This window comes from Durio zibethinus, chromosome 4, assembly GCF_047325235.1.
Source record: "Durio zibethinus cultivar Kanyao isolate XHJ-2024 chromosome 4, ASM4732523v1, whole genome shotgun sequence".
Taxonomy (NCBI): domain Eukaryota; kingdom Viridiplantae; phylum Streptophyta; class Magnoliopsida; order Malvales; family Malvaceae; genus Durio; species Durio zibethinus.
In genome coordinates this window covers 1596239-1608027 of record NC_143165.1, presented here as the reverse complement: position 1 = coordinate 1608027, position 11789 = coordinate 1596239, and the positions used below count along the sequence as shown (strand labels likewise).

Sequence of the window (11789 nt, the reverse complement as noted above, 5' to 3'; positions counted from 1 at the left end):
GATATGTATTAATAATTTTTTATTATAATTTATTAAAAGTTTTGAACTTTTAATTTTAATAATTAATATTAAAATTTTGATAATTTCAAGTACCAAAAAAAAAAATGACATCGAGCTTAAAAAATTTCAGTCCAGATGCCCATATGAATGATAAATTTTCTTTTACTTTTCCTAGGTTTAACGGTATCCTTCATTTGAATTTGAAAGCTATCGTTCAAATTGAGAGGGAATAAGTGTGGTTATCCTCCAATTAAATGATCTAATTTATTCTATATATTAAAGATGGAGTACAACTTGGTCAACATTTACTGCCCCCAACATTGTAGAGTCAATTCCTCACATTGTTAGGGAGTGTGCTTCTGATACAGTTAGGATCTGGGCTTTGCAAGATCTGGGAAAGGCTACTAATTTTATGTAAGCTCTGAAGTATGGGACATTTGATATATATATTGGTTTGAGATTTTTAGTGTAACGTCTTCGATCTCATATCAAAAGAATATGTGGATAAAAAATAATATATATATAAAGATTTAATCTCAAATTTACGAGGTACTTTTTGTAGGATAAAATCGTGAGACCTTCGAGTCAAAATGGACAATACCTCGCAGGTTGAGTGCGAATTTCTACAAATAGTATCAGAGCGATCACCAGTCCGCAGTCGTGGGAGTCACTAAGTGCTACACGGTGGAGCCGTAGGAGTCACTAAGTGTTACACGATGATCTGGTGTGATTTTGGTCCTGTGAATGGACTCGACTTGACAGAGACGTCAAGCATTAAAGGTAGAGAGATTGTAACGCCTCCAATCCCACATCAAAAAGATGTATGGATAAAGAATGATATATATGTAGAGATTTAATCTCAAACTTGCGAGGCGCCTTTTATAAGATAAAATCGTGAGACCTTCGAGTCAAAACGGACAATACCTCGCAGGTTGGATACAGATCTCTACATTTAAAATCCGATAATTATTTTAAATTTTGATTAATTTAGATTCGAGTTAGGTTGAATCTTATAAAAAGAATAAATTCTCCCGACACTTATCTTTTTCATTCATAAAAATTAAAATCAAAATCTTATTTAAAAGAAATTAAACTTTTTAATCACTCGTACTAATAGACATTGGTGAAACAATTGATATTTGATTCATAGTAAGGAAAGATTGTTTGTGTCATGTGATTATTATTCTCTTTTCATAAAATTAATTTATTAGAATATAACGCCAACGAAGATATAGTTAATAATTTTTTTATTCGATATAAAATTAAAACATTTTATCTATTTTTTTGAAATATGAACGTAACTTTTGCTCTTATATCTAAATCTGATATGCTAGACAATCATCATAATAGAATATCATTCTAAGCACTTTTGCACATCTGAAATCAAATTTATCGATTTAATATTAAATTTTTGTCATCATGCCTTAATTTCATTATTTTTATCACTATACTTTCCATTTTTAGATAAAAAGTAACAAAATTTATGAAAATTTACTGCATTTGCTTTAATAGAATATTTGTATTTTATTATTTTTATCCAAAAATAATAAAATTTAAAATTTAATAATAAATTTTAATAGAATTCATGTACAGTAACAATTTAATATTAACCATAATATAATGACAAATTTAAATTAAAAATAAGATAATTGGAAACCAAAAGAATTTTTTACGAAGGCAGCTATCAAGTAGGCAACAATGGAGCAGGATTTCCTCATAACCCGAGCTTGTGGGCCAATCATGTCTTGACTAGCCATAGAAAAATGCGAACTTTTGCTTGATTTTTAGTGCACAAGATGTTGATTTTGGCAGCAGTCATGGTCATAGGCATGATTTTATATGCACTTTGCTCGATTTTTGGATACAAAAAATATTATTTTGATTTTTTTTGTCTTTTTGATAATGAAAGTTGAATTAATCATTGTGCCAGCTAACGTTTGAATCACTTGACACGTTGTCAGTGCTAAAAAGATAATAAATTTTAAAGAGTTTATGTGCATAATTATTTTGTCAATAAAGTAAATGTAAAGATAAAAAATTAAAATTAGATTAAGAAATTAAAAAAATCAACATTCCCTTCAAAATACATTTATTGCAATTTTTTTCCAAATTTTTTGTTAAATTTAAAAATTCAACATATTCCAAATAATAAACTAATTTTCCAAATAGTACACAATTTATAAAAGAATATTATATAAAACGGGCCTGGGCTAGGGGTTAGCATTGGAGACATCTGGGCTCAACCGAGGCTCTTGACTAAAAATTACTAGTCCAATTTGTGGTGATAGTATTAGAAGCCAAAGCCGGCAAAGTACCCTATTCATAAAACGCACCGTTTCAAGGTGGTCAAATCAAAAGTAGCGATTAGATCCGGATGCCTTGGCTAACAGTTAACGGGAAAACTTTTCTTCTATTGATTTTCAATTGATCAGTCTTTATTATTTCTGGGTTTAGTTTTATATTTCCTTTCTTTTATCTTGAACTACTTTCTTCTTATTCTGTTCTTCCTTTTTCTTTGTTATATGATTTTTTTTGTCTGTCCATATCAATCTAAAAAAGGAAATTTTTATTATTATTTTTTAAAAAAATTTGTTTGGGTAATTTTTTTTATTTATGGGGCATTTTGAATCTTTCACAAACATCAATTTAACTTATTTTTCAAAATTAATGCATAATTTTTTCATAACTAAGGAAACCAATCATAAATTAATTTTATTATATTCCTAATTTATTCGTTTAATAAAAAAAATTACTTTATTCAAAATATTTTTTATTCTACATTTAAATAAAAATAAATTAAATGTAAATAAATTTTATTATATTTATATTATTTTATTTAATTAACGAATTTTAAAATATTATTTGTGATCATTAAATTCAACAAATGCACATACATCAAGTTTGTGCTGTTCCTTTACGCTACAGTGCCAGTAAGGAACCAGGGAAAACATGAATGAATCTAAGCCTTATTATTTCCCATCAAAATACAGCATGATTTTAATTGTAATCTTAGAGGATTATTATTATTATTATTATTATTATTATTATGGGTTATATGTACTAAAATAAAAATAAAATAAATTTAAAATATAATTTCATTGATTCGTATAATTATTTTTAAAATATAAATTTAATAAATAAAATCTTTTATAATATGTTTCTTATGATAATTAGTAAAATTGCTCCATGAGCAATAAAACATATATTTATTCAGAAATTTATAATCAATTTATGCCTTTCCCTATAAGAACTCAAATTTTGGATGTAATCTTTTAAGGTGATCAATTTGATATATTTAATATAACTTTAGTGATTTGAATGAAATAAATTAAAGTTTAATGATTCAGATGAAATTTAGATATAAATTAAGTGATCTTTAATGAAATTTATCGTATATAGATTGAGAACCATTATGTTAGATGGAGATTGGCAGATAGGGAAGCAGAAGGGAAGGGCCACAAATACGAGGTCAGGTCATAAATCTTTATTGAATACTTGAACCAAGAATTGGTGTCGGTATGGTAGAGAGAAAATTAATAAAAATATTTAAAAGTTAAACAATAAATGGGGGTTCAAGCCCCAACAACAACCCGAGTGAAGGAGGAGCTGCCTATTTATTATTGTTTGTTGGCACTGGTAAAGCTCTCAAGGCTCCCCTCATTTATGCCTGCCTCCTTCCAAAAATGCTTTGGCTTATCAAAAGCTCTCTTAATTTTCTTTTACATGATCTTCACCTATCTCCAACATTTAATGTGTGCTTGCATAACTCAAAAGAAATTTGATCAGTTGTTGCACTCAATTAATCCCAATATATAAGCTTGCTTATGTAGTTCAAGAATCAAACACTGAGAGCATATATATAATATATACTAGAAACTTAGGGTTTAACAAAATTAATTCATGTACTCGCATGTAAAAGATGACATCGATTCAAATTTTAATGTATAATCTATTTTTTCTGTCATCAAGTTATTAGTGTTATATTTATAGTGGTTAATAGAAAAAGTTAAATTTAAAAAATAAAAAGAATTTTGGAAAATCGATCGATGATATTCTAAGTTAGACTTACGAATTAATGAATTTAATTAATTATTTTATATATAAAAAAAGTTTATGATTAAAAAAAAAGATTCAAATCTCAAAAATAATGTTTTTAAAGAAATATTATTGTTGTTAGACCGAACTTGAATAATTTAATGAAACCTTAAATGCCATCATGTTAAGAAAAAAAACACACTAAAAAGTACGTTAATAAAGATGAATGGGATATCAGATTGATCTTTGAAGGGTGAATCTTTTGAGCTTTGAAGTTGAATTGATGTAGCTTAAATGGGACACCTACAAATGTCAGACGAAAATGCATGGCAAAGTAATTGAAACCCAAAATTGTACGTACGATAATCCCTTCTTGTGTGCACAATTGCAGGTCGAGCCAGTCTTCTGCTTCCTCATTTACTGCAAAAATTAGATGTTAGGATCAATGTCATGAATGCGTCCACCAGCAAGCAGAAATTTGCTTCATTTCTCAGTAATAAGTTGTTCAACCAATTTCATCTACATTTCTGCGGTCCCCAAATCCATGCCCTTATTATCTTACCTCTTTATGTAGTCGATTTTTGGTCAGAATAGCTGCCAAATCATGTGTAATATTGACCTAAATTTATGAATTTTGCTATTCGAAGGATAATGGTTAAGGTGTTATATTAATATTTTTGTGTTTCATTGATTTGATGATTTCTAATGTACTGAGACGTGAAAAAAAATTATTTTATAGGTTAATTTCAGACAAAATAAAAAAAAATCACAGTTTAAAATTAACAAAATTTTTATATTATATTTGACGTGTTTACCTGAATTAAAATACAATAATTTTTATATTATATATATATTTAACACAAAATAAATAAAATACAGATAGATAAATTGTCGAATTTATATCGAGTGTTTTAAGAGTACTTGTTACGTATTATTTATAGTTTTTGATGTTATTAAATGCATATAATAATTAGTAATTAGAATATATTAAATTGTGAAATTTTTTTAAATAAAAATCCTAATTAATGCTCTTAGAAGACTCTAAACTCTAAAGTGAAACTCTTCATGTACTAGTGTCATATTCCAAGCTGACGCAACAGGTTTAGAATTGAAGAACCAATTAACTGAGGCCCAAGATGAAATTGTTGGTTTGAAGTTTGAAAGGGGCTCAGGAAAAATATAGGTGAATTGCTTCCAGGTTATCTAATCTCATATGAGAAACATTTTTTTTTTTTTTTACAAAAAATGCCGCAACCCAAAAATATGAGATGGGATTGTAGGTTTTGGGATTCGAAACAGTTTAATTTCTTTCTTGGCACCATCAAGCTAGCTATCCTGTCCTGCTGTTACATGGAGTGCTACTATTTCTTTTGTGTGTGTGTGTGGTTGTATGTATGTATGCATATATATATATATATATATATATATATCAATTTTCGCAGATTATGAATCCCCTGAAGTCATGAAAATTTAAGTTCAAGAAAGGATGGAGCAGAGAATTTATGAAGAACTTTCCACAATTTAAATGGGAGGTGCAGTTCATTTTAAATGTTATATATATGTAAGAAGAGAGCAAGTTTTGGGAGCATTAAAGTACTTTTAATGCTTGGTCTGTCCTCCTTTTAATGGGGTTTGATGAACCCAATTTAAGAACCCTCTTAAGTGGAAACACTCTCATTGCATGACTGCTTCTGCAATCCAATTTCACTACCATTTTTCTCTGCTTGATCATATCCCAAAGTTCAATTTCCTCCCTTGTACTTCTCTTCTTTTCTCTCCTTGTTCTTCAAGGAGAAGAAAAGGATTTGAAGGAGTTATTGTTGCTAGTTTTTCAAGGATATTATGGAACTTACAGAGCTCTCTTTAGCTTCAAACCAATGTGTTGCTGCTGACAAAAGCTGCAATATTAGTTCATCATCTGATCAGGCTGATTTCAACTTTCCTTCCAAGAGGAGGAAGCTTTTCCCAGATCACTTGTTCAATGATGGATCACAAATCCAAACCATTGTTGATCTTCAAGTTAAAGACCCGCTACCGCTAGACTGGGAACAATGCCTTGATCTTGAAGTATCTTTCTGATCTCTTTTAAATTAATTGATTCCTCTTCCAACTCTTTCTATGGTGAATGCTTAGATACTGTTTGATTCAGACTTCTATTATAATCCTTGTTTAAGATATAGTTAATGGGTTCAATTATTTGTCTTAAATGTTTTAATTTATCACATGCACGCGCATGCATATACATATATGTTTATGTCAATATTATATGATCCTTAATCTAGGTGTTTGGGTGTCTGCAGTCAGGAAGAATGTACTACATGAACAGGAAAACATTGAAAAAGACATGGAACTGGCCTAAAGATCAGAAGCTAGACCTTGAACTCAACATCTCGCCGCATTCGAATTGCTCCAAACAGTGCAGCAGTTCTACCTCATTTGAAGACTGTAACAAGCAACATTCTTCAGGCACTAACATGGTGGCTTTGGCATGCTTGAATTGCCATCTCCTTGTCATTCTCTCCAAATCTTCTCCTGCTTGCCCCAACTGCAAGTATGTCCACTCTCTTCCTACAATACAAGCCCAACCACCAAAAGTTTCAGCCATCAAGTCTCTGGATACCTTAAGCCTCTTGAACTAATAAAATAGATCAATCATGTTAGGGGAGGCTTTAAGGCATAGATTTTAAAACCCTTTGCCAGAACTGGTAATATTAGTATAATGTTAAGTTTCATGGATGTATTCAAAAACAGTAAATATAATCTAGGCAAAAGTGTTTTCCATGTAGTTGACTTTGTTATATATTCTCATTTTGTTTGGTGTTGGCCCTTGGGGGCCTCTGGGGTAAGAAGCATTAAATTTGTAGAATGAAAGTCTCCCCAAATATTAAGTCCTATCATCAAGAATGTAACGAGTTTCGTATTTAACTTAATTTATTAATGCAATCACTTTTAAAAAATAATATTTGTTCAAGTGATAAGTCAACCTTTCAAGATAAAAGATAAAATCAAGAAACTTCATATCTAAACCCTAACTTAAGGTTGGAGCAACATATTTGCCTTCGGATTTTCATTAAAAAAAATCAATATCGAGTGGCTGACATTTACAAAGGTTTGTTTCAGTTTCCATTGTGCTTGGAATTAGCTAGCAGCGAAGCACTCGTGTGGTGACCCCAAAGTACTAAAGTAGAGTCAAAGGCATAAATACAGATCTGTTAAGCTGTAAAGTTTTCAGGCTGCATTGCATTTAATCACCAGGTGACATGTTTCACCTTCTATGCTTCTACTCTTCAGCAATCAAACGTATAGACTTCTTTTAATTGTATAGACTTGCATTGCAGTTTGATTGAATTCTTTAAATTTGACATAATAACCAAATTTGCCATTATGATAAGTTTGCTTTCAATCAAATTTTTTGCCAATCATAATCAACACCAAGCCAATTATGAGAAGGTTTTATAGGAAAAGGGGCCGCCTGGCCATCAAACATAGTTTCAGCATTACAAACCTACTAAATTTAAGGTAATACGTTAGGAATAAAATCCTATTTTTCAGAAAACAATAATAAAATAAATTCAAAAAAATTAAACACACGAGATTTATAGTAATTGACTCTCAATACAAGAGTTATTACAATTAAGGGTGTAATTAATTAAGTTCGAGTTGATACAGTTTTAAGTTTGAGTTCAAGCTTGACTCCAAATTCGAGGTTCAAAACTTGACTCGAACTCGATCGAATTTTATTTTTTTAATTTGAGCTTAATTCAAAATAGAAATCGAACTATTCGAGCTCGTTTGATTAAGCTCAGTTATGTAAAAATAAACTCGATTCTTATATTTGACAAAAACTCAATTATTTGTGCTTTAATTCGAACTTAAATTCAAGATATTTTATCAATTAAAATAATTAAAATATAAAAATTCGATTAGACTCGTGAGCTAATCGAGTTGGGTATAAAAATATTCGAACTTAGCTCGATTGATAAATCAAACTATTCAAACTCAAGCTTGACTCGATAATAATCGAGTCAAATTCAAATTTTATTCGAGTCGAATCTGAATAGTTTACAAATACTAATGTATCATTTACATCTTTAACTATAATTTTATAGTTGATATAAAACTGGTAATCCTTTAAATATAAGCATAATTAGGACGATCAAATTATATATAAAAAAAACTCAAAATACCCTTAATATTATTGGAAATATCCAAAGGTTGATGCATATTTTATCTGCATAGAAATAATAAATTTTAGGATAGAAATTAAGTTACACAAACTTAAAACATTAATTATGTTTACAAGATATAAGAGACTTTATGTAAATGTGATAATAATTCAAATTAGATCACTAGATTTCATTTTTTTGGATAATATATAATATTATAAAATTATAAAATTTAATTTAAATTTGAATTAATTTTTTATATGATCTGATTCGATCCGAACCGAATTTGTCCAATTTGGTTTGATTCATCAATTATTTTTATTTTTATTTTTATATATTATTTAAATATAAATTTTTTATATATTTAAATAGTTTTAGATATAATAAATTATTATTATTTTACAAAAATTTTAAATATAAATATAAAAGCTAATAAAAATATAATTTGGTTTGTTTTTTTTTAATTTTTAACTTTTTGATCAAAATCTAATATATATATATATATTTAATGTTTAAATTTAATATAAATCAAATAAAAAATCTATCAAAACCGAATCGAATATTATAATTTTAAATTAATTTTTTATTTTTTCAATTTTTTCTTCTTACCCTTACTTCTATGATAAATTTAAACTCTCTTAAATTTATGATCATTTTAAATGTAAAAATAAAAATGTGAAATAAGCAATGCAAGCATGTTTAATACAATAATAGTCCATGTTTGGTTGAGACTTTCAAGCACACTGGGCTTACAAGGCTGCCTGTCAAGCTCCGGACCGAGGGGCATATGCCTTAACTAAGGTCCAGTGGACAAGCTTGACATGAGCCGTCGCATTAAACTGGCTGTCTAGGGCTGCAGGCACAAGACACAGGAAAATTCTAATCAAAGTGTTGGAGCTTGACATATATGAACGTATTAAACGTTAAATTTACCGCATATGTTAATTCAGGATTCCAAACTTTATTTATACCACAAATGACATAGCCTGAGTCAACGCTGAACATAATGTTTTAGTTGGAGTTCGATTTAAAATTATTATTTTATTAATAAAAGTATTATTATTTAATTTTTATTTTAAAATATTAATAAAAAATATTTTTTAATATTTTAATATATAAAATTTATTTTTTAAAAAAATAAAACACTTTTAATAAAAAATCATTTAATTGTTGTATATCTATTTCCAAAAATAAAAAATAATATAATTAAAAATTCATTTAAATGAAGAAAGATTAAAATTAATAATAAAAGTTATTATAATTATCATTGAAGAAAAAATTATTGTAATTGTAATTTAAAAAATTATAAAAAATTTTATATTAAATAAATTTTATTAAAAATAATATTTGAATTTAATTAATAATAAAATAAATTCAATCATACATATTGATGGGATGGAATTCAAAATCACACTAAAAGGTTTTTTATCAATGGAGAACATTAAGAGTGTAATTGATCGAGTGCGAGTCGATATAACATTAAGTTCGAGTTCGATTCGAAATTCAAGACTCAATACTCGATTCAAATTCAATCGAGTTTTTATTTTTTAGTTCGAACTTGATACGAGATAAAAATTGAGCTATTCGAACATGTTTGATTAGGCTTAATTAATATGTAAAAATAAGCTTGATTTTTATATTTGATAAAAATTTGATTATTTGTGTTTGAGTTTGAGTTCAAATTTGAGATATTTTATTAATTAAAATAATAAAAATATATTTAAATATAAAAATTTAATTAAACTCGTGAACTACTCTGATCGAATATAAAAATATTTGAAATTCGACTCAATTAATGAGTGAAACTATTCAAGTTCAAACTCGACTTAATAATAATTAAACCAAATTCAAATTTTATTCAAATCGAATTCAAATAATTTATGAATATTAATATTTCATTTACACATTTTTACTTTAAAATTTGGAAGACAATAACAATTGAAAAAAAAAAATCCACTGAGGTTTTGATTGGAGTTAAAAGTCGACAAAATAATCGGCTTTCTTTTTGGCTACCACATGCCCTTAAATTTTGATTGGACCGTGACATTTATAGCAACCTTAATTTTCCAAACAAAGACATTATATTTATAGTAAGTATTTATTTTTGTCGTGAGTAAGATAAGGCTAACCTGTCGTCCACTGGCTACTACTAATAAAATAAAATGGGATATATTTATTTAATCAATCAATCAGAGCCGTTAACTTTCCACAACGAAGGTTGGGTGCGATTCAGTGTATGAGTATAACCCCATACGTGGTCCCATGTTTATTTGTTTGACTTCTTGGTTACAAAATTTATTTTTAATAAATTTAATTTATTTATAGCACCCAAAAGATATTTTGTTTGTTCTTATAATTGGATTTTTTTTCTGTTCATGAAATAAAAAATAATTATTTTTTTCAAATAAATGAAATCAAATTTATTTTAATTTTATAATCTATTATTTTCATAAATTTTTTTTATGCAAAGAGATATCGAAGTTTAAGGAATAGAAAAAGATAATTACAATTATTCGAGATTGAATTATAATTTTATGAAACTTCAAGCCTACAACATAATAACGACACATCTCAAATATGCTAATGATTTTTGTATAAATTGAAACTAATTTGATGACTTTCAAACAAAATTAATGAAAAAATTTGCAAAATTTTGCCAATTTTTAGTCCTATTAATATAGAGTGGAAGTGCCACTTAATTATGGCTAATTGGACATACAAAAGATAAACTTACTTAGATAGTTAGAGAGAATTATTTATTAATTATAATTATAATTTCATATTAAAATGCATATGATATTTACAATAAAAATAAAAAAATATAAAAAAAAATTATCAACTTGAGTCCTCGATTTTAAACCGTTTTATATTTGGTTATTTAAATTATGTTCCATTGAGAGTAATATAAAGTACATAAGAAACATCTTTTACTTAATAGCAAAGAGTTTGAATTAAGATTTTAAATGGTTTGGGTTAAGGTATTGGAGCATCTAATTTCATCATAGACCTAAGGACATTAACCTTGCAAATTGGTCTTAAAGAAGCATTCAAATAATGTTTTCTTATGTCTATATATTGATAAGGAGCAAAAATAATTCGAGGAAAGAGTTAAAAAAAAAAACGAAGAAAGCATGTTATTTTTTTTATTTAATATTACTTAATATAACAAGAATAATAAATTAAGTTTTATACTTCATAATTCTGAAATTTATTATTTAATATTACCTAATAAAAAGAAAAAAATATATAGATTTGCTTAATTATACGACTCAAGATTAAATCATTTCATAAGTGGAAGAGAATGAAAAGAAACATAAATTTTCTTCTTTTTTCCTTTGGTTTTGGCTTTTTTATTTTTTCCGAGTACTCTATTTTCTTTCCGTTTCACTAAATATAATGTTGATAAATAATGAGAATAGTAATATTAAACATATGATATTAATAGAGTTAATTACAATAGTTCTTTTTTAAATAAAATGTAAAAAAATATATATATTTTTGTGTGTAAATTTAACCATTCACTTATTTATATTGTGTTCATTTCAAGTCAAACACGTAAAATAAAAAATTATCATATTAAATTTATAT

General features: G+C 27.1%; 1 protein-coding gene across 1 annotated transcript; it reads left to right on the top strand.

Annotated features, from left to right (window-relative positions):
* The first annotated feature begins 5877 nt into the window (after positions 1-5877).
* Positions 5878-6674, top strand: LOC111287724 (uncharacterized). Its single transcript, XM_022878397.2, has 2 exons — positions 5878-6102; positions 6336-6674. Exons 1-2 carry the CDS (start codon positions 5878-5880, stop codon positions 6672-6674), a joined length of 564 nt encoding a protein of 187 aa, XP_022734132.2.
* The last annotated feature ends 5115 nt before the right edge of the window (positions 6675-11789 follow it).

What these genes read in the sequence shown, in the direction of transcription:
- LOC111287724 (XM_022878397.2), top strand. Translation starts at nt 5,878, where the DNA reads ATGGAACTTACAGAGCTCTCTTTAGCTTCAAACCAATGTGTTGCTGCT. An exon ending in AACAATGCCTTGATCTTGAA is followed by an intron (nt 6,103 to 6,335) that starts GTATCTTTCTGA and finishes GGGTGTCTGCAG; the next exon opens with TCAGGAAGAATGTACTACAT.